This window comes from Pan troglodytes, chromosome 21 (assembly GCF_028858775.2).
Source record: "Pan troglodytes isolate AG18354 chromosome 21, NHGRI_mPanTro3-v2.0_pri, whole genome shotgun sequence".
In the NCBI taxonomy this organism is placed as follows: domain Eukaryota; kingdom Metazoa; phylum Chordata; class Mammalia; order Primates; family Hominidae; genus Pan; species Pan troglodytes.
The window spans coordinates 44529959-44557937 of record NC_072419.2 but is presented as its reverse complement, the minus strand read 5'-3'; the positions used below and the strand labels follow the sequence as shown (position 1 = coordinate 44557937).

The window sequence follows — 27979 nt, the reverse complement described above, 5'->3', positions numbered from 1 at the left end:
GAGAAGATCTGACTTGGGTCACACACTGACTTTGACACTGAGGAAGTTGTTCCATTTCTCTAGACCTCTATTTCCTCATCTGTAAAACGGAACATGGCAAATTACATTTTCCATTCCATTTGCTCTTCTGTAATGTGGCTTTGCCACACCCCCACCAAGAGATGGAGTCTGTGAACTTGCCACTAGAATCTGCGCTTGCCGACTTGCTTCTAAGCAACAGAACACAACAATACACCTGACCTTTGTGTAACTTCAGAGGTGAGGTCATAAAAGGCTGTGCAGAACCCACTCAATGCTACGAGAAGCCCAAGCCCTGTGGAGAGACCATGGAAGTGGCTTGGGTCAATAGTCCCAGCAGAGCTGAGCCTTCAAGTCTTCCTAGCCCAGGCAACAGAGATGGGAGAGAGGAACTCTCCAGGTAATTCTAACATGGAACTTTTGAGTCTTCTGAGGTGAGGCCTCAGACCTCATGGAGCAGAGAGCTTAGCCATCCCTGTCATGCCTTTTTCCTGATGCACAGAATCCATGAACGTTAACAATGGTGGTTGTTTTGTGATACCAAATTTTGAGTTGTTTGTTTTCAAGCAATAGATAGCTGGAATATAGGATTTAAACCACGGCCTTCCCCTCACTAAGAGATTGGGGCTGGGGCTGGTGGTCAGACAAGCTCCTTCCCTCCCTCTCCTGATGTTGCTCTCGAATGACCTTCCCCTCAGTAATCCAGCAGTCTCTTCAGTCCTTGCATTTCTTGACTACTGGGTAGCTCCTGGTGTGGTTGCCCATTCCCTTCTAGAAACACTCCTTCTAGAGTCCTGTGACCAAGGCCTTCTGCTTTCTTCCTATCCCCTACAGGCTTTTCCCCAGACTTCTTTGCAAGCTCTTCCTCCTTCACTGAAGATGTGGGAGCTTCTCTGGGCTTTCTTCCTGGCTCCCTGTCCCTTCCACTTAGGCCCTCTTCTTGAGCCATTTCAGGCATCCCCATGGCCCCTGTGGCAGATGCTGCAGCGCCTCACCCACACTCTCTGGACTGTGCTCAGAAGTGCCAAGCAGTTAGGACCCTAAGAACAGCCTTCAATGAAAGAAGGGTAGGAGGTGGTAGACAAATACACCAGCCTTCTTCCCGCTTCTGGGACAATTCTGAGGTGTGCTCCCCACCATTCCTCTGAGAATTGCCAGCAGGACTGAGTCCCAGTTGCCCATAGCAGCAACCCACTCAGTAAAGGCCCTTCCCTGCCTCCCGACCTCCTCACTGCGCTGCCTGGGAACCCCTCCCAATAAATGACTTGCACCCAAACCCTGACTCAGCATCTGTCTTTGGGATCCCAGGCAGAGTCACCTCCACTGCTCCCAACATGTGGCCAGTACCCAGGCCTTACTTTGCAGCCCAGGCTTCTCCTCTGAGCTTCAGCCTGGGGACCCAGCTGCCTCAAGGACAACTGTCCCTGTGTGTCCTACTGGTCCCCAAGGCTGGCACATCCTAAATCAAACTCTTCATGTTCTTAATCCTCTTTAGGGTTGGCTGCACCATCTGCCTAGAGGTCACCTCTATCCTCCTCTACCCCTTCTTCTACACTGCCAGTCAAGTTATTTTTCCTGGGGTATGGAGGGAAGAAAAGGGGAAGGAGGGAAGAGGGGAAGAGAAAGAAGGAAGAAAGGGAGAAAAGGAGAAAGGGAGGGAAGGAAGAAAGAAAGAAAAGAAAGGAAGAGCTGGGTGTGGTGGCTCACGCCTGTAATCCCAGGACTTTGAGAGGCCGAGGTGGGTGGATCACTTGAGGTCAGGAGTTCGAGACCAGCTTGGCCAACATGGTGAAATCCTGTCTCTATCAAAAAATACAAAAATTAGCCAGGCATGGTGGCAGATGCCTGTAATCCCAGCTACTCGGGAGGCTGAGACAGGAGAATCTCTTGAACCTGGGAGGCGGAGGTTGCAGTGAGTTGAGATTGTGCTACTGTACTCCAGCCTGGGCAACAGAGCGAGACTTCATCACCAAAAAAAAAAAAAAAAAAAACAAAGAAAAGAAAAGAAAAGAAAGGAAGAAGAGTGGGAAGAAGGAAAGGAAGGAAGGAAGGAGGGAAGAAGGAAAGAAAGGAAGGAAGGAGGGAAGACAGCAGTGAGAAGGAGGGAAGGAGAAAATTTGGTTTCCCTGAAGTGTGTTTCTACCACATAAGACTCTTGAAGTCCTAAGAGGACCTGGACTGGCATTCTCCAAGGAACCTGCACCTCTTTTCCAAAAGACCCAGGAACAGAGGACAGCACAGCTGGCAGCTGAGGCCCTGCTGGACTCCTGAGCTGCCCCTCAGGCATTGTCACCAGTGTTGCTCACCCATCAGGGCCAACAGATGGCTCCAGATCGCAGCAAATCCTGGTGGGAGCCCAGCTCCCTCCCTGCTCTTCCCTTCATGCACACTTTGTACTGACGCAGGCTCTTCCTTCCCTCAGACACCAGCCCTACACGCTGTATTCCCTGGGGGCAGACTCCCTGGCTCACTTCTCACCATTTCCAGACCCTCCTGGCATCATGACATCTCATTCCTTCATTCATTCATTCAGGCCAGTACTTGCTTCTAAATTGGATCTTATGGTTAAGAGCGAGGCTCATCTCTGAGGCAGGGTATCCTGGATTTGAATCCAAGCACTATTACTTCCGCTTTCTGTATCTCAGTTTACTCACCTGTAAAATAGGGATAATCATGGAATCTCTCTCACAGGGGATTAAATGCCAGAATGTGTGGATTAAATGCTGGAATCCATGGAAAGAGTTCTTAGCATAGTGTCAGATCACTGTAAACACTCAGTATATTATATGGGCCAACATCATCACCATCCCCACCATCACCATCACCATCAACCTCGCTATCACCATTGAAACTTCCCAGGATGAGCTCCTGCCTTGGAGGAAAAAAATGCCTATTAAATCGGTGTATACTTACCACCATCACCATCACCATCATCAGTCTCACCATCACCATCATCATCATCATCTCCACCATTACCATCACCATTATCATCATCCCCACCATCACCATCATCAATCTCACCATCACCACCATCATCATCATCCCCACCATTACCATCACCACCATCATCATCCCCACCATCACCATCACCATCATTATCATCATCCCCACCATCACCATCACCATCATCATCCCCACCATCACCATCACCATCATCATCCCCACCATCACCATCACCATCATTATCATCATCCCCACCATCACCATCACCATCATCATCCCCACCATCACCATCACCATCATTATCATCATCCCCACCATCACCATCATCATTATAATCATCCCCACCATCACCATCATCATCATCATCCCCACCATCACCATCATCAATCTCACCATCACCACCATCATCATCATCTTCCCCACCATCACCATCACCACCATCATCATCCCCACCATCACCATCACCATCACCATCATTATTATCATCATCCCCACCATCACCATCCTCAATCTCACCACCACCATCATCATCATCTTCCCCACCATTACCATCACCACCATCATCATCCCATCACCATCATCATCATCAACCTCACCATAATCATCACCACCATCACCATCACCATCCTCATCATCTCCACCATTACTATCACCATCAGCAACCTCATAATTACCATCAACCTCACTATCACCATCATCAACCTCACCATCACCATCACCATCATCGCCATCATCATTATCATCCTCAGAATCACCATCATCATCATCATCCCACCATTACCATTACCATCACCAACCTCACCATCACCATCATCACCATCACCATTATCATCCTCACCATCACCATCATCATCATCCCCACCACCACCATCATCAACCTCACCATCACCGTCATCACCATCACCATTATCATCCTCACCATCACCATCAACATCATCATCCACACCATTACCATTACCATCATCAACCTCACCATCATCATCATCATCAACAGCAGCAGCAGCATTACTACTTATTAGCTTGGCTGCTATAGAGGGGCCACCTTTAGATGGTACTAAGAAATAATCATTGTAATTGTTCCAAATGTTAAATATATCTCAACACTCCTCTCAGACTGTTACTTGATTATACAGACAGCTGAACTGTGGGTGAGCTAGCCTAGTGAGTGAGCACATTTTCTGGGTTATCTCATGAATCCTTACAGTGCCTTGGTGAAGAAGGTATTCATGTCCCCCCCACCCTTTTTTTTTGTTTTTTTTTGAGACAGAGTTTCACTCTTGTTGCCCAGGCTGGAGTGCAATGGCGTGATCTTGGCTCACCACAACCTCTACCTCCCGAGTTCAAGTGATTCTCCTGCCTCAGCCTCCCGAGTAGCTGGGATTACAGGCATGTACCACCATGCCCAGCTAATTTTGTATTTTTAGTAAAGACAGGATTTCTCCATTTGGTCAGGCTGGTCTTGAACTCCTAACCTCAGTTGATCCACCTGCCTCGGCCTCCCAAAGTGCTGGGATTACAGGCATGAGCCACCATGCCCGGCCTAATGTCCCCATTTTACAGATGGTAAAACTGAGTTTCAAGAAGGTCAAGTAATTTCCTCAAGGTTACACAGCTAGTTAAGCCCTGGAGCCAGAGCCAAAACCTTCCCTGAGACCCTACCCTGAGACTTTGGCTGGGGAATGTCCTGCTCATTGGAACTGTCCCATCTAATCCCAACCGAGCCACTGGCTCCACTCTTGCCATAGGACTCTAAAACCCATTCTATAGTCCAGTGTGTTATGCATTTTGACAAACATGTATTGATTTCTTGCTTTTTAAGCTTTTGACACAGTATCTTCAGATAGATGATCTCACTTGATTGATGCCCCCCATCTGTATTTTCAGTGTCTTTAAATAGGAAACCAATGTCTTCCACCTAGAAGACCGCACGAGCCTCCTCAGTGGTCTCTTTGCCCCTACTCCTGGCCCCTCCAGTCATTCCCACAGTGGACAGGGAAATTGTTGTAAAGCACAGATCTGGCCAGGTCACCCACTTGCCTAAAACCTTCAGTGGCTTCCATTGCCCTCTGGAGGGAGCCAAAACTCTTTGCTTTTTGAGACAGGCTCAGATGATTCTTAAAAACTGATAATTTGTTAATGGAAAACCAGCCAAATGAATGGCCTTGTCCCGTAGCTGAAGTATCTGGGTTGCGGGTTTAGGCTATGGGCATGGTTCGGGGAGTGCTGACTGATACCCGTCTCTTGTACTAGTTCCAGCCTCAGGGAATGGGCTATGGCTGGGGTTTGGCCAAAGCCCAGAACTGCAGCTTCATCAATGGCATTTGTTCTGAATGGGGAGCATCAAGGAAGGAACTTGGGGTGGGTGGGGTGGAGGGAGGCTAGCAGGGCTATGGGAAGAGAGGGAGGCAGAAAGAGAATGGCATTTTCTCAGCAGGGAGGAAGGCTGGGGAAAAGCAGAGGTGGCCCAGGCTTGGCATGAGGGAAAGTTTGCTGGGAGTGTGGGAAGTGATTGTCTCTTGGTCTCTTGGTGGACTCTTCAGCAAAACATACATGACTGGATTTTAGAGCTGGGGTTGTGGTTTCAAAGGGCTATAAGGACTACCAAGGGGTCTGGAGTGACAGCAGAGTGTCCGTAGAAGGGGGAGGTGTGTGGTTACTAAGGGCCCTTCTCCTCTGTTGGCTGATGGGGCTCCGAGTCCCTCCTACCTGGCTGTTCATCTTGTTTCGAAGCGCAGACTCAATTTTTTTGTGGAAGAGTTGGATCAGCCACCTAGAGATGAACAAGTAGGGACATAGATGAGGCTTTTTGATTGTCCCTGGGCTGGATTCAGGAGGCTGCCTCATCTCAAAAGCTTTCTTCCCTCCTAGAAACAGGCCTTGGCACCCTCTCCTCTGAGCTCTAACTGCACACACCCCATCAGACACTTCTCCCCGATTTAGTGACCTGTTCATGAGGCTATTTCCTGAATCCCTGCATGGCTGGGCCCCTGTCCCAGTCTCATTCCTTACCAGTCCCCTCCCTTGCTGCACACTAGCCACACTGGCCTGCCATGTCCTCTCTCCTGTGTGTCTTCCCATCACCGTGCCTTTGCACATGCTGTTCCCTCTGCTTAAAACACCCCCGTCCCCAACACCTCCCTAACTAATGCCTACTTATCCTTTCATCTCAGTTCAAGTGTCATTTCACCACGGAAGAATTGGCCTGCTCCCAGATGCGGTCAGAGCCTCTGGTTCTCTGCCTTCATAGAAGTTTGTACCTCTTTTTCTTAATTCTTATCTCCTTTTGTAATTCTGTGTGGGCCATTCATTCATGCGATGCTTTGGTTAATGATTGTCTTCCCCACTGGGCTGAAAACTTAAGAGAACAGGACTGTGTGGCTGAGTCGGGGGTGAAATAGACCTGGACTTGAACACTCATTAGCTGTAGCAACTTAAGTTGTTGCCTATCTCTCCATGCCTTGGTTTTCTCCCCAGAAAATGGGGTCATAATAGACCGACCTCACAGAGTCATGGTGTGGCTTGAATGAGATAATGAGTGTGATCAAATCAGTGCTGGGCACAGTCAGCTTCTGACCAATATTAGCTCTTGCTAAGTTTTCAGTGGTCACTCCTGTTACCTGACCATGTTGCACAAGCCTGGTGCAGAGCTGATTCTCACTAGGTATTTGTTGAATGGATGGATAGATGAATGCCTACAGATTTGTGATGAGGATATAATCTAGTGCATATGTAAAGTGCTTAGTATGAGCCTGGGACATAGCAAGTCCTCAGTAAAGTCTGCTGGATGAATATGGAATGAACAAATGATGCCTTGAGAAAGAGACAGTGTCTGCTTCATCTGTGGGCCCCTGGCCCCCGTACCATGCCTGAGGCCTCTGAGCAAGGCCTGGCATGCAGGTGGCACTCTGGATGTGTTTTCAGAATACAGGGATGATTGGGAGAGTTCTTCTTTAGGTCCCTCCTCCCAGCCACAGTCCCGGGAGTCCATACCCCACTTTGCTCTTTGAGATGCGCATGTGGACACTGTTGATGTGGCTGCTGCAGCTGGAGCAGGTGATGGTGGGCTTGCCTGACGTGCGGTTACTGCCCAGCTTCAGATCAGCCGAAATGGACATGCCTTCTATGCTCAGGTCAAAATTGCCGCTCGTTTTTCTGAAGAAGAACAAAGAGGAACATGGGACAAATCCTTTCTTCCCACTGACATTCAAACTTTACCCCAGTGCTGGAAGGTGGGTTTTGTTATTATCCCCACTCCAGGTGAGGAGGTACAGTTCAGAGAGAAGAGGCAGCTTGCCCAAGATCACACAGCAGCCGAGTGGGAGAGTCAGGAATCCAACCTGAATTCAGAACTCATGTTTGCCTGGCAGAAACCTGCTCTTAACCACTGCTTCAGCTGCCGCCCTAGCTGTGTGGCCTTGGGCATGTTTCTTACCTCTCTGAGCTTCCATTTCCTCCCTCAGACCCTGGATCAGCAGTCAGACACCAGAGTGTGTGTCTCAGCTTTGCTACTAAAAAGCTGGGTGTTTGGGGCCAATGACTTTCATTCATTAATGCCCCCATTAATTCAGTAATGAGGTTAATAACTCCTCCTTCAGGGATGAAATGGGTTTTGGTTAAGACAGTGGACATTCTTTTGTTTTTGTGTGTGATCATTAAGGGAAAAGACAGATGCAAAACAGCCCAGGGAGAGAGTTAAGTGATTCTTATTGTGGGGAGGAGACACATCCAGCAGTTCTTGTAAGGGCGGGCAGACTCACGCCCCTTTCATCCGCCGGGGTGGTTTCTCCTCCATTTTCCTCCCTAGATTCCCCAGAAAGGAGACCTTCCTAAAGCGACGGTCAGTCTGAACCACTATTGCTAATTGGCAGGGTAGCTGTGGAGAGATCCCAGGACTTAGATTTGGAGTTGTAGTTTGGGTTATTTGCCCCTATTTTTCACCCTGCCCTGCATTCATACCCTTGCCAATGCCTATCATGGCAGGGTTGAGGAAGGTGCCTTTGCTTGCCCTTGACTTTGGGCTTGGCCACGAGAAATGATTTGGCCATGGTATATAAGTTCTGAGCCTGGGCCTTAAGAGGACCTGTGTGTTCCTGCTTTCCCTTTTTGCACCTCTGCTATCACCAAGAATATGCTCTGCATAACCCACGGGTCCAAGGAGGAGGAGACACAGGTGGAGCCAAGCCTCCTCTGCTAAGCCCAACCCGGATCAGCTAAGCCCCAGCCGACACACAGATACATAAGTGATGACAGCCGATTGTTGTTTTAAGCCACAGAATTTGGGATGGTTTGTTACACAGCAATAGCTAACTGATAAACAGAATAAATTAAAGGTTCCACTTAGATTTCCACCCTAAGCCACATACACCAACTCAGCCTCGCCAGTATCCTGCACTGAGATGTGGATAAATGCTCAGCTATTAATCAAGGGTTATGTTGAATCTTCTCATGTGAAGAAGTTCCTGAGGAACGCTGTGGCTATAGGTGGTAATAGGCAAGGCAAAAATTGGGCATTCCAGAGACGCTGACTCTCTAATCCCGTCCAAATATCACCAAGAGCACACCCAACAAACCGCAAGCATGGAAACGCACAAGAATCTCTTTTGTGCCTTCCATTTCCCGCTGATCTTGATATTGGCGTTGCTGATGGAGAACTTAAGGCCCACATTGGGCACCATGCTTATCTGGGAACTGGGAAGCTGGAATTCACGGATGTCCATGCTGCAAAGGAGAAATGTGAATGTCATATAATTTCATATACTCCTAGGTGCCCACATGAGGACTTCATTAATGGTTAATGCAGACTCATCCCCCACTACCTGGTCCTTCACTCCATCCATTCCAGGAGGAGCCCAAAGCTAAGAAAGCAGGCTTGGCAGATATGTAGGCAACTGGAGTGGCTTAGGTTTTGAAGTCAGAAAAAACTTGCATTTAAATCCTGCTCTTTAATATACTCTTGGGTTACCCTGGGCATAATTACCCCAGCCTCAGTTTCCTCATCTGTAAAATGGGCACAGTGATTGCTATTTTGCAGGGTGTGTGGCAATCAATGAAGATAAAATAGAAGGCCCTTTCACTGGAAGCTCTGTACAGAAGAGCTCTGTATAGCTCTGTCTTGTTTCACTATTGCAGCCCCAAATCCTGCTGTGTCAGACACACAGTGGGTGCTCAAATTATCTGTGAATGAATGGGTGTATAAAACTGTAGAGGACTTTTATGGGTTTTCTGCCCAGTGCACAGCCCCCTTCTTGTGATAACAGAACTACTAGATTATTTAGGGGAAGCCCCTCCCCATATCTGTTCCATGCCACTCCAAAGAAAGTTGACCTCACGTCCATCTTCGGGGGTGGAGCTTGCAACTTAGGCTCGGCCAAGTAGTGTATTTCATTCCCTGGCCACAGTGATTGGCTCAGGGCTGTGTATATAATCTGAGGTGGGCCAGTCAGAGTGAGTTTTAGGGCTCTTTGTTCAGAGTGCTGAGCAGGAAATCTAGAGAGACTTACTGGTGGCTGTCTTGTCTCTGGAGGGGACACACTGCCTGCGAATTAGGCCTGTCCAAGGAAGTGATGCTGAGAGGTGGCAAGAGAGAAACAGGGCCCAGTGACATGTAAGCCTGCCTCAAGCTGAACCTGAAGCCAGACTCTTCCAGAGACTTTTCGGCCATGTGAGCCAATGCATTCTGCCTTAAGCCATTTTAGAAAAGATTTTCTGACCTTGAAAACTTGCACGTTCTAATTGACATATGGCACAGAGTTTGGGGGTTCATGACACATTTCCTGAGAGTCGTGGTTTTTGTGGCTTCCTCAACGCTCAGCTGGGAGGTTGCCTCCCCTTGGGATGATGTAAATGCAGGCTTTGGGATATGAAACTCTGTGAGTTGAGGAGTTTGTGGCTCTGCATTCTAGCTCTTGGTGTCCCCAGAACACTACAAGTCCTGCAAATCGAGGATTGAGCTCTGACAGGCCTCACCTGTAGAAGCTATAATGCCCCTTCCCAAGATGCTTGATCTTAAAGCTGTCTGAGTAGTCAGGAATCTTGATCCTCTTCAGCTCCTTCTGCAGCGCGGCCGTCCCCTGCTGGCTGGCTGAAGGGAGAAGGCAGGGGTGACAGTGAGAGGCACGGCCTGGAGCAGGGGACAGAGGGGCAGGGCAGGCTCTGGACCCTGGGCCCCTGTTCGTAGCATGGACAGTGGCACTGGAAGGGTCAAAAACAGGGATCAATTAAGGTTTCCCAGAAAAGGCCAAATAGTAAACTGACCCTTTATAGGAAACCATATTGCCTCTGTCACAAATACTCAGCTCCGCCTTTACTGCACAAAACAGCCATAGACAGTATCATGTTCTTGTATGTGCCTGTGTTCCAATAACACTTTATTTGTTGGCATTGAAATGAGAATTTCATATAATTTTCACATGTTGTGAGATAGTATTTTTCTTCTTTTGTTGTTGTTTTGAGACAGGGTCTCACTGTGTCGCCCAGGCTGGAGTGCAGAGGCATGATCACGGCTCACTGCAACCTCGACCCGCTGGACTTAGGTCATTCTCCCACCTCAGCCTCCCTAGCAGCTGGGATCACAGGTGTTCGCCACCACACCAGGCTAACTTTAAAAAATTTTTTTTTACATTTTTGCAGAGATCTGGGGTTTCACCATGTTGCCCAGCTGGTTTCGAACTCCTGGGCTCAAGTGATCCTCTCGCCTCAGCCTCCCAAAGTGCTGGAGTTACAGGCATGAGCCACCATGACCGGCCCTTTTGATTTTTTCCCATCATTTAAAGACATTAAGGCCATTTTTGTCTTACAAGCCATACAAAAACTGAGGGCTGTAGTTTGCTGATCCCTGGTCTAAAATATCACCCCTGAAACACCCAGTTATGCCTCCTGCTAGTATTTGTTGGATACTTAATTTGTTATTTGCTCTATGCTACACCCCCACAGATCTCCCACCTCTCTGGGTTTTGGACTGTCTCCCCAGGGCCTTTGCACGTGCTATTCTTGCTCCCTAAGAAATTCTTCCCTCCCATATTCACCCGGTCAGCTTCTAGTCAGCTCATTCATCACTTCCTCTGGGAACCCTCCCTGGCTTAGTAGATCAGAGCAACGCCCTGTGTTATTCTCATGATGCTGTGGACGGCTCTTTCGGAGCCCCTGTTACCATTTGTAATTATGCATTTATTCACGTGACTCTGACTAATGTCTCTCCCCTATTACACGTAAGCCCCCTGAGGTCAGCAGCAATCTGTTTTATTTACTCATGTGTCCCCTACATTCCCATTGTGCCTGACACTTTGAAGGCACTTAAGATTTGTTAGATGAGGCTGGGTGCGGTGGCTCACGCCTGTAATCCCAGCACTTTGGAAAGCCAAGGCAAGTGGATCACTTTAGGTCAAGAGTTCAAGAGGTCAGCCTGGCCAACATGGTGAAACCCCGTCTCTACTAAAAATACAAAAAATTAGCTGGGTGTGATGGTGCACGCCTGTAATCCCAGCTACTTGGGAGGTTGAGGCAGGAGAATCACTTGAACTCCAGAGGCAGAGGTTGCAGTGAGCTGAGATGGCACCATTGCACTCCAGCCTGGGCCACAGAGCGAGACTCGGTCTCAAAACAAAACAAAAAAGATTTATTAGATGAATAAATAATGTCCTAATGGCAGGAATTCTACCACCAGTTATGATGTGGCTAACAGCATCAAAGAACCAATTAAAAGGCAGACACATTACCTGAAAAGGAGTAAGTAGTAAGATGAGGGAGCCCAGACTTTGGGTTTTCTCGGAGCCAGTTAGGAAATAATAATATCAATGAAATGTATTGAGCTTTACTCTGTGCCAAGCACTGTTCTAGGCTCCGTATATGTATGAATTTGTACAATCCTAGGAAGTAGGTCCTGTCACTACCCCCATTTCACAGATAAGGAAGCTGAGGCTCAGAAAGCTGAGGTGACTTGCTAGGGGCCACACAGCTGACAAGGGGCAGAATTTGAACCCAGGCCTTCTGGTCCCAGAGCCCATGCCCTAGAGAAGGCTTTCTGGGGGTTCAAAAGTAAATGACACATAACTGGTCACTGTGTGGAGGGAAAAAAAAATGTGCAGTGGCCAGGATCTGTAAGTTGACAGGGGCCAGGCCTCGAAGGGTCTCAAATGCCATGCCAAAGGGTCAGGATAGCTTCTGAAGGCAGTAGGGAGCCATGGAGAATGTGAGCCAGGGGAGGACATGTAGGGATTTGCTGCATTTCAGAAAACTTACTCCGATTGGCACAAGGGGCCTGGGTAGAAGGGGAAACTGAGGCTGCTATGACGGAGCATGAAGACCACTGAACTTAAAGACCCTGACTGAGCCTCTGCGTCGACAGGCTTCAGGGCCATACTCCTTCCCCCTAGCTCTTTTGTCTTCTGTGGCCTTCTGTCTGCAGCTCTAGGATTCAGTGATGTCCTGCTGGGCTGGGGTGGGAATTCAGGGGTGGGATACCAGGTCCCCTGAGTCCTGTCTGTTTTCCCAACGCACCCCAACTGGTGAGGCTCTGCCTTCCCCTTGGTCTGATTTCCCTGGGGCTGGGTGTCACCCACTGTTTTGCAGGTCATCTCTCTGCCATCGGGAGGCAGCATCGAGCAACCCCGTGCTGGGGCATCAGGCAAGACCAGAGCTCAAATCCAGGCTGCCCACTTCTCACGTGTAAATGTGGATAGCAGCAGTTTGTCTTACACAAGGCTGAAGTGCGGTAAAAGAGACTGTGTGTGTAAAGTTCCTAGCTCAATGCCTGGCACAGGTTAGAGCAGGTCTTTCTCTCCTCTGCCTGGGCTGGGGTGAGTGGTCTGGGGGGACCCTCTTTGTGTCACCCAGTGGGGCACTGTGCACAGCATGGCCGCCAGCCCCTGCACTGGGGAGAGCACGGGGTGGGGAGGTCCTCCCACACTCTCCCTCTGACCCTGCTCAGCCTCCTCAGCATCGAGAGGCAAATGGCAAGGCTGAGAACTGGCTTTGGAAAGAAGAGAAGGGCTTACAAGTCAAAGGTGGAGGTTACATAGAGGGAAGGAGGGGACCATGAGGACCCTCAGGGGTCTGAGCACTGGACTTGGAGTCCTCTAGACCAGTGCTCCAATCCCAGCTCTGCCATCCCAGCCCTGCAATCTTAGGCAACTCGCTTTGCCTCAGTTTCTTCATATATAAAATGGGGACAAGGGGACCTGCCCTGAGGTGCTATGAGTGTGCCAGGTGCTGGATCTAAAGGGCTGCACACAGTAGATGCTCAGTAAGTGCTCCTCAGGGGTGGAGAGGAGGGAAGGGAGGCATCCAGTTACCGTAGTCCAGGCCCTTCTGGGAGATCCTGACCACGACGCCAGGGTTGACGGCCGCTGTCACGGCGGTGCCTATGGCGACCAGCACCAGCAGGGACGCCCATCTCGGCGCGTTGCAAGGGCCCCTGGCCATGTTCTCTCTCATCCTCCAGAGCTGCCAAAACCTCAAGGCCTTGAGGTGGAACCAGGGAGCTATAAAAGAGTCGGCTGGGGAAATGCAAGTCAGTAGAATGTGGAAAGGAGGAAGGAACCTGGTGAGGGTGGGAAAGAGGGAGGGCCGCTGTGGTTTTCCATTGTGGTTAGGGCCCCACAGGCAGGGAGAAGTGCAGCCTGGGAGGCTCGCATGTGCATGTATGCATGCGTGTGTGTGCGCGGGCGTGCGTGTGTGTATGTGTGTGTGTAGATTGGTTCCCCTCCCTAAGCACCCCATCCCCCGCTCTGTGTCCCCACCCAAATGCCCCCACCTACAGACTCCCTTGAAGGTGGGTGGCACAGACATAAGGATTCATATTTTTCTTTCTACTTTTGATTTCTTTTGTATTTTTGATAGTAAAACATTTAAGAAAACAGATGCTTTCGTGTTTTCTTGTCCTGAGAGGCAGTAGTGGTAATGATTCAATGCTCACATTTTAGAGTCTAGTATCTTGGCTATGGTTTTAAATCTTAGCCCTGTCATTCTCTAGTGGTCCGACCTCAGGCAAGCCCTTTAACCTCTCTGAACCTCGGTTTTCTCTTCTGCAGAAGAGAAATACATAGTACTGCTCCCTCTCTGGATTGTGGAGAAGATAAAATGAGCTTAAAACCACGTAAAGCATTTAGCATACTGCCCGTGCAAAATAAATATCCAAATGCTAGCTATTAATGTTATCCTGATTTTAAAAGTAACCCATGTTTATTGGCCAAAATTTGAGAAAGAAACAAGAGAATACAAATTACATGTAACTCCCTCTTCCGGAGACAAGCCAAAGTGTATTTTAGAGTATTTCTTTTCTCCCTCTTTTGTTGGTAAGCATAGGTAGAGAGTCCATGTTTGTTTGTTAACCAATATGGGATCACCTGGTCAGTTTGGTAAAGTTCCCTTTTTTCGAGAAACAATAGGTAGCAAATGTTCTTCTCCAGCATTAAATATTTCATTGCTTCCTCATCCCACAGCTTTCTTATCCAAGCTTCTGTTTTTGTACATTTTTACTCCTTCCTTTGGCAGATGTAGAACCTGAGGCTTCACCAGGGGAAGCGTTCTTCCCACGGTCACTCAGCAAGCTGCTAGCAGAGAGAGGATCAAAACACAGCCCTCCAGATGCATCCCACACCAGCCCGAATCCCTCAGCGCCTTGGGAGTTGGGGGGATGTAGACACTCCCCACCGCCAACCCAGCTTTCCAGACAGGTCCCTGTCTGCTCAGCCCCTGCCCCTCCCTCTGCAGCAGCCTCAGGCCTCGGGTGGGCAGGAACCCCACTGGGCAGCCTGCTCCGTCTCCATGGTGATGAGAGGAGGGGCCGGGCTGCAGAAGGGGCAGCCAGCTTCTCTCCCGCTGGGTCCTCATCGGCCCCCTAGTGCCCTGTCTCCCCGACTTTGGATTTTATGAAAGTCTAATGAAGTCCGCTGAGCTCGGAGGACGTGAGACCTTCTGAAGTTTTCTTCTTTTTTTCTTAAAAGTTTTTTTCTTCCTCTCTTCGTTCGGTTCTAAAAGAGTCTCCCCTCCTGCTTCCATCTGCAGCAACTAGAATTCTTCTGGCTTGCTTCAGAATGAAAGCAGTGGCCGTGTGTGAAGCATCCACTGTGTGCCAGATGCTTCACACGCATCATCTCCAAGCCAAAAAACAACCCTGAGAGAGGGATGATTCTTCCCCATTTTGTTTTATTATTATTATTATTATTATTATTATTATTATTATTATTATAGAGATGAGGTCTTACTATGTTGTCCAGGCTGGTCTTGAACTCCTGGGCTCAAGCAATCCTCCTGCCTCAGCCTCTCAAAGTGTTGGGATTAAGGCCGAGCCACACCGTGCCTGACTTCTTCACCATTTTGGAAACAAGGAAACTGAGATGCAGCGATCACATCACTGTCATGGTCATTCCTCCTTTCACGCAGAGAAGATTTTCCCTTACCTGAGGCAGGTGCCAGGAGGACTCATGACTGTAGGCCCTCACCCCAGCTCTCCCTTTTTCCAAGTGATTTGAGCCCCCAGACTCAGATGTCTGCATCTGTACCAGGAAGATTGCTCTAAGTAGCAGCCAGAACACATAGATTGATGACTTGACACAAAAATTAGATTTTTGAAAAATTATCTTGCACATTTTTGAACACTTCCAGCTCTTAGTTGCTCGAAGTTCCTGAGTTCCCCAAGGCCCAGGTAGATGTGGTATCCGTGAGGGTGTCAGCTAGGAAAGGAACATTAAGATGAAATCACATGAAATGACCTACATTGCTATAAAATTAGAATCTTAAAACCAGCTGACGGCCGGGGGTGGTGGCTCACACCTGTAATCCCAGCACTTTGGGAGGCCAAGGCAGGTGGATCACTTGAGGCCAGGAGTTCGAGAGCAGCCAGGCCAACATGGTGAAACCCTGTCTCTACTAAAAATACAAAAATTAGCCAGGCACGGTGGTGTTCACCTGTAATCCCAGCTACTCAGGAGGCCAAGGCATGAGACTCTCTTGAACCCATGAGGCAGAAGTTGCAGTGAGCCGAGATCACACCATTGCACTCAAGCCTGGACAGTAGAACAAGACCCTGTCCCCCCACAACCTCCCACCAAAAAAAAAAAAAAAAAAAACCCAGCTGGCAAGTTTCTGAACAAGCAACCCCACTGGCTTCCCTGATGTCTCATGCCCAGCCACATCTAGATGAGCCACATCAGTGACTTTCCACAGTCTCCTTGTCAGCAGTGCTGCTGGCCATGGGGCTGCCCCACTGCTTCAGATCTGACCCCGTATCCTGTATCAGTAACAGTGTCTTCAACCCAAGTATCAGAAACCATCAACTCACATTGCTTCAATGATAAACAAATTTATTATGGCAGAGAGGAAGTCCAGAGGGAGGAGGACAGGTTTGAGATTCTGATTAATTCAGCAACTGACCGACATCTGCAGGATCATCTTTCCATCTCCCTGCTCTCCCATCCCCGTGTCTCAGATTTGCTCTTACACTGGCTTCTTTCATGGTTGCAAGATGGCCGCAGCAGCTCCAGCCATCCCATCTAAACAGACTTTCCCCAAATATCCTTTTCCTCTTCCTCCTGCTTTTTGTTTTTTTCTTTTCCCTAAAATTATTATAAAATATTTCAAACCTAAGAAAAGAATAGACCACATAAGTTTATAAAACCTTAACATTCTGCCATATTTGCTTCCTAGAGTTCCTTTTAGTTCTAGGAATTTTGATACATGTATAGCTATGTGTTGTAACCAGGACCACAATCAGGATATAGAAGAATCCTGTCATCCCCCAAAACTCTCCTCCTGCTATTTCAATTTGATGCAGCTTAAATCATAGGGAAAATATATTCTTCTCAGTAGAAATTCACAGATGGGGTGGATCAAGAGTTGGTCAGTTCAAGGGCTGGATCTGTCTATTTTCCTGCTCTTCCGTCCTTAGGCTGACGACTTTTTCCAGAAGAAAGTGAATTGGGTTTAGAGCCAGGCAGACCTGGGTTCATAGTCCCAGCCATGCTACCCTACTCTGTGAGCCTGGACAAGTTCCTCCACCTTTCTGAAATTGGGGTTCCTCATTTAAAGATGAGGAAACAGTGCTCATCATGGCAGTTGTTCCTGAGGATGAAATGAGATAATAGGTGTGAATCGATTTGCACAGAGAAGGTGCTCAGTAAATAATCGTAAGTCAACCTTCATCACTAGCTGGCTGGAGAGCCTCAGAGCCCCCAGGAAAACACGCCAGGGGCACTGGAAACTGAGCTCTTGGCCCTCTGGCCTCTGGGTTTGGACTGGATAGCGACAAAGATAGAGGAATCTGTGGCTTACATTGCCTCTGTGAGCCTTCCACTCCGCCAGGGGCTTGGAGGAGAAGCAGCCACTCCCTGCCTTATGTGAGCCCCTGCAGCACAGCAAGGCTGTTAAGGGCATGGTTTGGAACCTGACAAACCTGGGCCCAGATCCCAGCTCTGCCACTTCCTCGCTCTGTGACTGTGAGCTTGCTGCTTAAACTTGCTGAACCTGTTTCCTCGTTTGTCCCCACGCTCCATCCTCAGGCACAGGCCTTGCCTGGGTTTAACATGAGGTCACCTCTGTGGTCACCTGAGGCCCTGTACTCTCCCTCCCCTCAGCTCTGATTTTCTAGCCCTTTCCCTCCCTCACCCACCAGGGTCCCCCTTCCTCTGTGTGTCCGGCTTCCAGGCTATGCTGCCAGCCATTCTTTCATCCTGGGAGGGGGTTGCAGGTGAAGGAGGAGCTTGTGGTAGATGCTGGAGGGTGAAGGGGAGGAGAGAAGCAGGCCCACCTGGAGAACCAGCCTCAAGGTGCAGTGTGGAAAAGACAATCAGGCCAGCATGGTGGGAGGCCGAGGTGGGCAGATCGCTTGAGTCCAGGAGTTTGAGACCAGCCTGGGCAACATGGCGAAACCCCGTCTCTACAAAAAATACAAAAATTAGCCAGCATGGTAGCCCACGCCTGTAGTCCCAGCTGCTTGGGAGGTTGAGGTGGGAGCATCACTTGAGCCTGGGAGGCGGAGGTTGCAGTGAGCTGTGATCTGCACTCCAGCCTGGGTGACAGAGCGAGACTCTGTCTCAAAAAAAAAAAAAAAAAAAAAAAAAGACAATCAGACATTTTGTACAATTTGTATTAATTTTGTATTATGGCATAAACTCTTAAGAGGGTGTCTCCCCTGCTTTGTTATGCTAAAAAACACTGTCTGTCTCCTTCCCAGCTTCACGTCTCATAAAAGGGCTCCTTTGAGTAATCTGGTCAGAAGGATATGAGCCTCCAAGGGGCACAGGGTGGGGGCTGAGCTTCCTCATTATTATTAATACTAATATTAATTATTATTATCACAGCAATCCCAGAGTGGGACACAAGATATACTCAATAGTGAATAAATTGAAAGAAGAGTCAGAGCATAGTTCTAGACCCTAAGTGCTTGGAGACTAAGGACAAGCTCAGTCTGGCCTGGCAAACCCCCAACGCTTCCAGGGGGAGGCATCTGCCTCAGTGCCTGGGGGCTGATGGAAGGAGGGTGGTTTCTCAGACTGAAGGCCTGAGCCCTGCACAAAGGGCAGTTTCTGGGACAAGCTGAAGGCTGAGAGAAAGGAAAACAAGATAGAGCAGCTCTCCAGGGGTGGGTGGAAGGGAGGGTGCCTCTCTGGCTTCTTTTGCTCAGGAAACTGGAGAGCTTCGCCTGTGTCACAATGTTGGCTCACGGCAGGCCTGGCCTCCTCCAGCCCGAGGGAGGATCACGGGAAGAAAAGCAATACCGGCAGTTGGCTGTTGCCAAATGTGCAACAGCCTCTGACACTTGGGGCTGTTTCCCCTCGGCCACATTAGGAAATATGTGTGTGCCCATCCAAGGCCCAACAGGCTGAGCCCCGAGAGAACCTGGGTTGCTAGAGAGCTGCTCGTGGCCTGGCTCTGCCCTATGCTAGGGAGAGCACGAGCTGGGAACATTGGCAGGCTGGGGTTAGGGGGAGGTTAGTGGGGACCAGGGCCTGGGGTGGAGCCTTGGTTTTGCTTCTGCTTGGCTGTGTGAACCTGGACCAGTCTTTGCCCCTCTCTGGGATCTAGGGTCCTCATTCATAAGAACAGCCACCATCTTTGATGGGCTTAATCCATATCAGAAACCAAGCCAAACCCTTGGCTGACATTCTCTTTTAATCCTTATCTAGCCCTGAAAGTAGGTATCATTGGCGCCATTTCACAGATGAGAAAATTGAGGCTCAGAGAAGTTATGTAACTTGCCTAAGGCCACACAATCAGAAAAGTGGCAAAGGGATGCTGAAGGCTTCAAAATGAGGGGAAAGGGCACCTCCTGTTGTGTTATGTGATGGAGGTGAATGTGGATTGTGGACTCATGGAGAAGCATGAGGGGCACTTTGTAGGCAATGACAAAAAGCCAGTGACACTTAATGTAACCACATTTTTACCCACAGGTTGGTGAGGCCCAGAAAAACAACCTCCAGGGACCTATCCTTTCAAGCTTCTGCGCCCTTGACTATGCCATTTCTTCTACCTGGAGACTTTCTTTCCATAAGTGGAAAACTCCTATACATGCTTCAAGGCCCAGTTCAAATATCGCCTCCTACATGGAGCCTTCCAGGTTATCTGGGCTCCCTTCAGAGTCTGTCTCCATAATTGCCACCCTGTGTAATTGTCATCTGTTTACTTGCCCATTTCTCCATCTCTCAGAGGTTGACAGCATGGGTTCTTAAGCCAGTATGGCCTGGGTTCAATTCTGGCCTCTGTTGCTTTCAAGCTGTGTGACCTCGGGAAAGTCACTAACCACTCTGAGATCTTTCGTTTTTTGTAAAACAGGATTCATAATATCTACCTTGTTTTGTTAATGTTAGATTAAATGAGCCAATGCATTGGAGTCCATACTAGATGCTCAATTATGGTATCCATGTCTATTATAATTTGTGGTTGCCGAGACTGTAAAATTGCTTTCAATTTTTTTTTTGAAATAATACCAAACTTACAGAACAGTTTCAAAAATAGTACAAAAATTCCTATATTTATCTCACACAGATTGTCCAAGTTAGTAGTGTTTTACTACACTTATCTTTACAGATGTATCTATATATGAATATATATGTGTATACATATATATATGTAAATATTTTTCCAGAGTTATTTGGGTGTAAGTGCACACATAATATTTTAGTTTGTATTTCCTAAAAACAAGGATGCTTTCCTGCATAATCACAGCACAAACAGCACTTTTTTTTTTTTTTTTTTTTTTTTTGAGACAGAATCTCGCTCTGTCACCAGGCTGGAGTGTAGTGGCGCGATCTCAGCTCACTGCAACCTCCTCCGCCTCCCGGGTTTAAGTGATTCTCCTGCCTCAGCCTCTCAAGTAGTTGGGATTACAGGCACGTGCCACCATGCCCAGCTAATATTTGTACTTTTAGTAAAAACGGCGTTTCACCACGTTGGCCAGGATGGTCTCGATTTCCTGACCTTGTGATCCACCCGCCTCGGCCTCTAAAGTGCTGGGATTGCAGGTGTGAGCCACTGTGCCCGGCCTATCACAGCACAAACATTCATACAGTATTACCAGCTAATCCACTGACCCCATTCGCATTTCACCAATGGTACCAATAATGATGTGAATGGGTCTAGGGTACAATATAGGACCTCCTGTTGCAGTTTCTTCTCATGTCTCTTGGTCTTTTTTTTTTTTTTTTTTTGAGATGGAGTTTCACTCTTACTACCCAGGCTGGATTGCAGTGGTGCGATCTCAGCTCACTGCAACCTCCACCTCCTGGGTTCAAGCAATTCTCCTGCCTTCGTCTCCCGAGCAGCTGGGATTACAGGCATGCGCCACCATGCCTGGCTAATTTTTGTATTTTTAGTAGAGACAGGGTTTCACCATGTTGGCCTGGCTGGTCTCGAACTCCTGGCCTCATGATCCGCCCGCCTCAGCCTCCCAAAGTGTTGGGATTACAGGTGTAAGCCACTGTGCCCAGGCTCTTGGTCTCTTTTAAGCTGGAACAGTTTCTCAGTGTTTTCATGACTTGACATTTTTGGAGAGGACAACCCAGCTGCTTTGCAGAATGTCTGTCAGTTTGGGTTTGGCTGTTGTTTCCTTGGGACTGGATTCAGGTCATGCCCTCTGAGCAGGGAAACCACAGAAGCGACGCTGCGTTCTTCCCAGTGCAGCAGATCATGCGACATCAAATGGCCCTATTGCTGGGGATATTGCTGTTGGCCGTGTGATTAAGGTGGAGGTGTAATACATGAGGAGGGGCCAGCAGGTGGGAGTCACTGGCCAGTGGGTGCCAGGGTGGCCTCCCCAAGGACCTCACCTGAGTCACCCCATCTGGGGTGGCCAGGGTAGCAGGAAGGCACCCAGGGATCTCAGGGCAGTGTCTAGATACCAACCAGCAGCAAGTGTCCCTGCACCCACAGCTGTCCTTAGGCAGAGCCCTGGGCAGGCAAATATTTGGAGTCACCTCAAATCAGCATTTGAGGACCATTCTGGCAGCCCAATTTCACATGACCCCACCAAAGTAACATTGCGCTGGCCAGCAGGGATGATCAGCTCTCCAGGTACCCTCCTGAAACTGGGACCTGGCCTCAGGGCCCCAGGACACTTCATAGGATGAGTCCCAGAGCTCTCAGGGCACCTGGCAGACCCCTTCCTCAGGGTCCAGGGCTGTAAAGTGTCCCATAGAGAATAAATGAGGAATGAGACGGCAGATCGGGGCCTGACCCTGGGCCTGGGGTGCCCACACGGATGACACTGCCATGCCTAGCTGGTTCTAGGTGCCAGGTGGGACCTAGAAAGTTCTGAGGAAGGCACTCTAAGGTGTGGGGCACCCTGAGGCATAGGGCCTGTGGGGTCCTGACCTGCCCGGGTGTAAGGGCTGCACTGCTGTCTCGGCTCTACCAATTCTCCAAACCCAGCCCCCTCTCGCCTCCTCCATAAAACTGGAACCTGGAAGCCCTCCTCAAGCCTGCCTTCTCTCTTTCTCTTTTCTTTCTATCCTCTTGACCACTCTGAAGTCCAGACCTTGATTCCTGCTGTCTGGCCTCCTGATGGCTGCTCCGGCCTTGTCTCAGGTGCCCAGGCTCCAAGCTGGTCACCTACACCTGCCAAAGAGATCTCTCTGAAGCCGACACCAGCACCATCCCCCCTCTGCTTCACATCACCAAGGGGCAAGGCCCACTTCCTTAACAGGCTCACAGGGCCCTCCACATCCCACCCCATGGGTTCTCGCACTGCCACTTTCAAATACAACCACCCAGGAGCTTGTGACCACGCAGATTTCCAAAAGCAAGCCCCACGCCCTGATCCTGAGTACAGGGTAGGTGACAAGGCTTGGGAAGCTCCCAGTTGATGCCACCCCTCGAGAAACACTAACTTAGAGAAATAAGCTTGAACATGTGAAACTTTGTCACACCTCCATGCCTTTGAAGATGCATTTCCCATTGCCTGGCATGCAGCACCGTGTCCTCCAGGAAGCCTTCCCTGAACTCCCTCCCTCCCACGGCATCTTAGGTTTATTCCACACAAAATGTACAGCCTTTGGCAAGCCAGGCCTGGGCCATGGGGGCAGTTATTACTCTTTGTTGGGGGGATAAATGCTGACTGTGTGGCTCAGTTCAATCCCACTCCCACCCATTAGGAAGGGTCGCTACCTCAGCCACCTTCAGTTCCTTCATCTGTAAAGTGGGATAGTAACGCCAGCCTTACAGGGCTCGCCGGAGGAGTCAGTGTGATCAAATGCGTGCGTGGCACTTAGCAGCCGGTCTGAGTGTTTGCAAAGGTTTGGGTTCCGTTTTCCTTCTCTCCTGAGACTTCCAGCTCCTGCCACTGACTGGAGCCACGGGGGTGCCTCTCAGTGGCTCAGGTGACTGAATATATTCAGGCTGGGAAACTTAAGGGGCATTTTTTTTGGCTGGGTCTCCCTCTGCCGCCCAGGCTGGAGTGCAGTGGTGCAGTCTCAGCTCACTGCAACCTCTACCTCCCAGGTTCAAGCAATTCTCCCACCTCAGCCTCCTGAGTAGGATTACAGGCACACACCACCACATCCAGCTAATTTTGTTGTTGTTGTTGTTGTTTTGGTAAAGATGAGATTTTACCATATTGGTTAGGCTGGTCTCAAACTTCTGACCTCAGGTGATCTGCCGCCTTGGCCTCCCAAAGTGTTGGGATTACAGGTGTGAGCCACCACGCCCGACCTTGAGGGGCATCTTACAGGCCAGGAAGCAGCAGGACTCACGCCTCCTCTGTCAGCCGGGGCAGGACCCTCCTGTGGAAGGGGAAGGAAGCGAGGGTCAACCTGCTTTCCCTGTTGCTTCATCTTCCTGATTCTTAGAAACCTGGGCCTAGGTCTGTCACCATCAAACGGCCACTGTCCCGGAGGAAGATGACTAAGCTAAATGGATGCCTGGTGGAAAACGCAGGTAACTGACTGCAGGGCAGGGCTCAGTGCAATCAAGGTGACCAGGTGTGCATTTCTGGACCCGTCCCTCTGCCTGCTAGACGTATGGGTGGTCAGGTAGGGAGCACCGAAGGCTAGAGGCTGTGAAGAGGCTGGTGACACAGTCCAGGTGGGACACCATGCAGCCAGCAGGAACTGCCCCTCTGAGCTGGCATCTGTGATGGCCTAGGAGGGGCATGGCAGAAGGGCAGGCCAGGTGGAGAGAACTGTTTAAGCGAAGGCACTGACAGCCATGCTTTGGTCTTGATCTGGGTGGTGAGTGACCCGCCAAGTTTTTCAAGTATAAAGGTCTTCCTATGATAGTAGTTAGATTTGCAAAACACTGATTGAGAAAAAGTCACTGCAAATTTAGCAACTCTTAAACATATTTGCATTTTGTAGTCCCCAGTTTACAGACATCTGAAATGGAGAGCCAGGAGCATGTTGGATGAGATTTGATAACATTTGGCTAGAGGGACCTTGGAGCAGAATGCCCCAAACTTGCCCTGCCAGTTCCCTGCCCCCTGCCCCCACTCTACCTGGGGAAACAAAGTACTGATTCATTGGCAGCTGGGCCAGTGGCCTTTAAGACACAGAGCCTCCTGCCCACTAGAAAACAAGGCTCAATCAATGTCCCAAAATCCAGCCAATCAGAGTGGCAATGCTGAATTCCTAGAGGAGGGAGAAGGAACTAGGAGAGCGGAGAAGCAGGCAGAGGGGTGGAGGATGAGTGCTGGCCTACAGACAATGCTTCATGGCTCTGCGGGTTTGCAGACTCTTGGAAAGAATTCGGAGCCCGCACCACCTCCCCCATCACAAGTATCCACAGCCCAGAGGCCGGGTTTCCATGGTAGACAATTGGATCTATGAAAGGATTTTGAGCAGAGGTGTCACACCATAAGACATGCTTTCATTATTATTGGATAACCTTTCCTGAGCAGTTACTCTGTGCAAGGCACAATGTTAAGTGCGCATCTCAACTAATTTTAATAAGGTTCATTCTGCCTTCCAGGTAGAGACCTGGATGATTTCCTGTGATTCCGTAAATCAAATAATATTCTTTTGAGAAATTCCTTTTCTGCTTAAGTCAGTCATGGTTGCTTTCTGTTGCTTGCAGCTAGGAACCCTGGTTGATATAACGCCCTTGAGTTTCTGTGTATATGTGGGGGATGCACGAACATGCATGTGTGGCTTGAGTAACTGAGGTGACCATGGGTGGTAAGAGCCACAAAAGGCAGTGTCCTGGGGTCTGTCCCCAGGTGCCTGATAGTCTGAAGGTGGAGGCTTTCTTCCTGAGGGAAAAGGGAGAATGAGCACTTACAAAACCCTCACATGCCTCCATATGCAACATCTCATTTAATCCTTTCCACCAAAGAAGAGACTAATATATGCATTTTACAGATGAAGACACAGAGGGTCAGGGTGGTTGCTGACTTCTCATAGGTACTAAGAGGTAGATCTGAGGACAAGTCCACACCCTCATCTCCTCCCATTGCACCCACTACCTGACCCATGGGACTCACAGATGTACCTTGAGGACTAATGGATGGGAGATGAGCCAGGTGAGGGCATAAAAAGGGGTGAGGCACTGTACTGGCTTTGAGCACTGTGACTTTTAAGAGGAACCCTGGCTGGGCTGGTGAGCACCACTTCCAACCCCATCCCAGCTCGCCTCCCCAGCACATTACTGGATTCTGACATGGGCCTTCCATGGGCTCAGCAAGATATTCACCCATAGGATGCCCCAGAGGGCCCTGCCAGCCACCAAGTGCCTACTGTGCACCTTGCCCTGTGCTGCAAGCTCCCCAAGGAGTGAACAGTCGCTCCTCGTGCCCCGAAGCTGCTGCCAATCCAACTGGGTACAAGACAACCACTGTACAACAAAGCCACTCTTGATGAACTCCTACAGTTTGCCAGGCCAGGGCTGGCGCTTTCCACAGGTAATGGGACACAGTTGCTGATGGCTGAAGGTGCCCAGCCTCTGCTGGAGCCCTGCCTGCTGGAGAGCCTGGCTTGGCCAACTCAGATCTTTCCTCTCTCCTGCCCTCCTAGGAAGGGCTGCAGCGGTTTTCTTGGGTTCTGGGTGCAGAATGAGGAAGAAAGGGGCAGGGGAGAGGAAGGCCAAGGGCCTGGGCTTTGCTCTGGGGAGACGTCTAGAATCTACTTGTGAACAATGAGAATTTTTCATCTATTTGGTTTTCTAATTTACTCTAAGAGCCTAGAACAGCAGCTGGCTGGCACAGAGCAGGTGCTCAATAAACGCTGTTGGCTGAATGAAGGAAGTCTGGAGAAGGGGGACCTCCAAAGACATACAGGGACTGTGCTGAGGAAGTGGACAGTTGAACTAAGGGGAGCATTAGGAAGTAGTTCTGTAGACTGTGCCTATTTCCTTCAGGATGCTCAGAAGCACAAGTGAAGTCCTTGAGTCATTTTAACATTATTTTTGGGCTGTTAGGACTACGATCCTGTGACACCCACATGCCCTGAGATGGGACCATAGGCTTACACATCAGTCTGCTGGGTTATCACAACAATCCTCCTAAACATTTACTGAGCATGTAAATGGTACCAGGCGTGGCTCTCAGCTCTTTGCACATGTGTGTATGCATGTATACACACACAACATCCCCACGAGGCAAGCACTGTCTTTATCCCCATGTTCAGAGGAGGACCCGAGGCACAGAGAGGTTGAGTAGTTGGCCCAGGGTCACACAGTTAAGTGATTAATTGGGAGTCGATCTAGTGGGCACCAGAGGGCGCCCTCTTGGCCTTCCACTCATCCACAGGAGTCCAGGCAGAGACAAGGGGCCAGTGAGTGGGAGCCACTGGTTCAGAGAGGACCAGGCTGCCTTGTGGCCTCTGGAGGGGGCTTCTGAGTCTGAATTTCTGGCCCCTTCTTCCAGTCTCCCATCTTGTCTGCCCAGGGAGAAAAAGTAAACATAGACAGGTCGTCAGCCAGGGTTCATCGGGAGGCTGTGGTTTTCCCAGCTGTGGAGTGGCCACCTCCTCCCAGCCTCCCTGAGCCAGCCATGGACTCCAGCGGGAACACATTGTGGGAAACGTCGTGGGAAAACAGCAAACCCAGGGAGCGAAAGAAAATAAAGACCGGCAGTGACCCCTCCACTCAGAGAGACCTGTGAACACCATTTGCGGCGTTTATCCAGCAGTTTTTTCTTTCTACCGGTGTGTGCATGTATGCATGCCTTTGTGTACATAGACTTGTGTATTACAGCGTTGTGCAACATGGATATTCATTTGATGATACTGTGAATATTTTTCCATATCATTAAATGTTCTTACATCACATATTTTTCTTTAGCTTTCACATTGTTGGTGTATTTTAATTTACAAAGGTATAACCTGCAACACCTTTTATAGCTTGCGATTCTTTATTGGGGTGTAATTTACATATTGTAAAGTTTTCCCTTTCTAGTGGGTAGTTTGTAGTTAGTAGGTTTATGAGTTTTGACAAACCCATAGTCATGTAATCATCACCATAATCAAGATAGAGAACAGTTCCTTCACCCCCAAAATGTCCCCGTGCCCCTTTATAGTAAATCTCTCCCACCATCCCCGCCCCTGGCAACCATTGATGTTTTGCTTTCCTATAAGTGTGCCTTTTCCAGAATGTCCATATAAATGGAATCATAGTGTATGTAGCCTTTTGGGTCTGGCTCCTTTCACTTAGCACAGTGTTCTGAAGTTTATCCATGGTGTCGCATCCATCAGTAATGTTTCTTTTGTTGCCGAGTAATATTCCATCGTGTGGATGAACCACAGCTTATTTATCCACGCACTGGTTGAGGGACATCTGGGTTGCCTCCAGTTTTGGGTGAATGGGCCTATGATGAATATTCACATACTGGCTTTTGTGTGAACATAAATGTTCTTAGATTCTTAAGAAAATACCTAGGAATGGGTTGCTGGGTCTTATGGTATTATCCTAAGCATATGCAACATCATTTTTTTTTAACATAGAGAAAGTGAACTATGTTTTATTTATGATTGCCTGATATCACTATAAAAATTCAGATAATATACTGGGATGCTAGGATGACAAAATTTTTTTAAAGTCAGATAATATAGATCAACTGCTTGCAGTTTGGTATATATCGTCCCTCTTTTGTAATTTGTCTAAGAACATGCCTCTAGATTACATAGTGAGGATTATACTGTATTTGTATGTGGTTCCATAGTCTGTGCTTTTCAATTTTTCTTTCCATGTCACCTCCTTAAAATCTACCATATCTTTTTAGATTACTGCATAATGTTCCATTGTATAGATGTACAAAAATTTATTTAAACAATTTCTTTTGTTGCATATGCAATGAGATTGTTTGCTAATTTTTGGCTCTTATAAACCACATTTTTGCGACAAATCTTTCTTTTTTTTTTTTTTTTTTTTTGCATTTACAGTTATTTCTTTAGGATAAATGCTTAGACATGGACTTGCTGGGCCAAAGTGTTGCCTACCATTTTATTTCACTTGGCTTTTTCCTTAACATTTTTTTTCTCATGCATATATGAAAAGGTGATAACACAGCCTGCATCGCGAATCCAGGAGAAAAGGATGGTCTTCCCAGGAAATGGTGCCAGAATAACTCGCTATTCATATGGAAGAAAATGAAAATGATTCT

At 48.7% G+C, this 27979-nt stretch overlaps 2 protein-coding genes across 9 annotated transcripts in view; one reads left to right on the top strand and one right to left on the bottom strand.

Annotated features, from left to right (window-relative positions):
* The window catches only part of BPI (bactericidal permeability increasing protein), a 33382-nt gene extending 19990 nt beyond the window's left edge, over positions 1–13392 (bottom strand). For 4 of the 5 annotated variants that reach the window (XR_010154007.1, XR_010154006.1, XM_016937138.3 and 1 more), the window contains exons 1-5: positions 13251–13392; positions 9928–10042; positions 8551–8679; positions 6952–7113; positions 5668–5731 (exon numbers count right to left, since the gene is read on the bottom strand). Coding sequence is in view for 2 of the 5 variants with exons in the window: in XM_016937138.3 (XP_016792627.1) it covers positions 5668–5731; positions 6952–7113; positions 8551–8679; positions 9928–10042; positions 13251–13392 (612 nt within the window). In the remaining 3 variants the exon portion in view is untranslated. 5 annotated transcript variants of the gene reach the window in all.
* On the top strand, positions 5–27960 carry LOC129138163 (uncharacterized). Of its 4 annotated transcripts, none has more exons than XM_054674421.2 (2): positions 5–418; positions 1514–4072. In XM_054674421.2, exon 2 carries the CDS (start codon positions 2879–2881, stop codon positions 3560–3562), a length of 684 nt encoding a protein of 227 aa, XP_054530396.1. In that variant the 5' UTR covers positions 5–418; positions 1514–2878; the 3' UTR covers positions 3563–4072. The 4 variants fall into 4 exon arrangements, 1 of the variants encoding a protein (XP_054530396.1); XR_008541215.2 differs by lacking the exon at positions 1514–4072 and adding an exon at positions 12529–13308 and having other exon boundaries at positions 295–418; XR_008541217.2 differs by lacking the exon at positions 1514–4072 and adding an exon at positions 27874–27960 and having other exon boundaries at positions 331–418.
* Positions 27961–27979: the final 19 nt, after the last annotated feature.

Bases quoted from the DNA above. Each gene is read 5' to 3' on its own strand.
- LOC129138163 (XM_054674421.2), top strand. From the start codon at position 2,879: ATGAGCTCCTGCCTTGGAGGAAAAAAATGCCTATTAAATCGGTGTATA.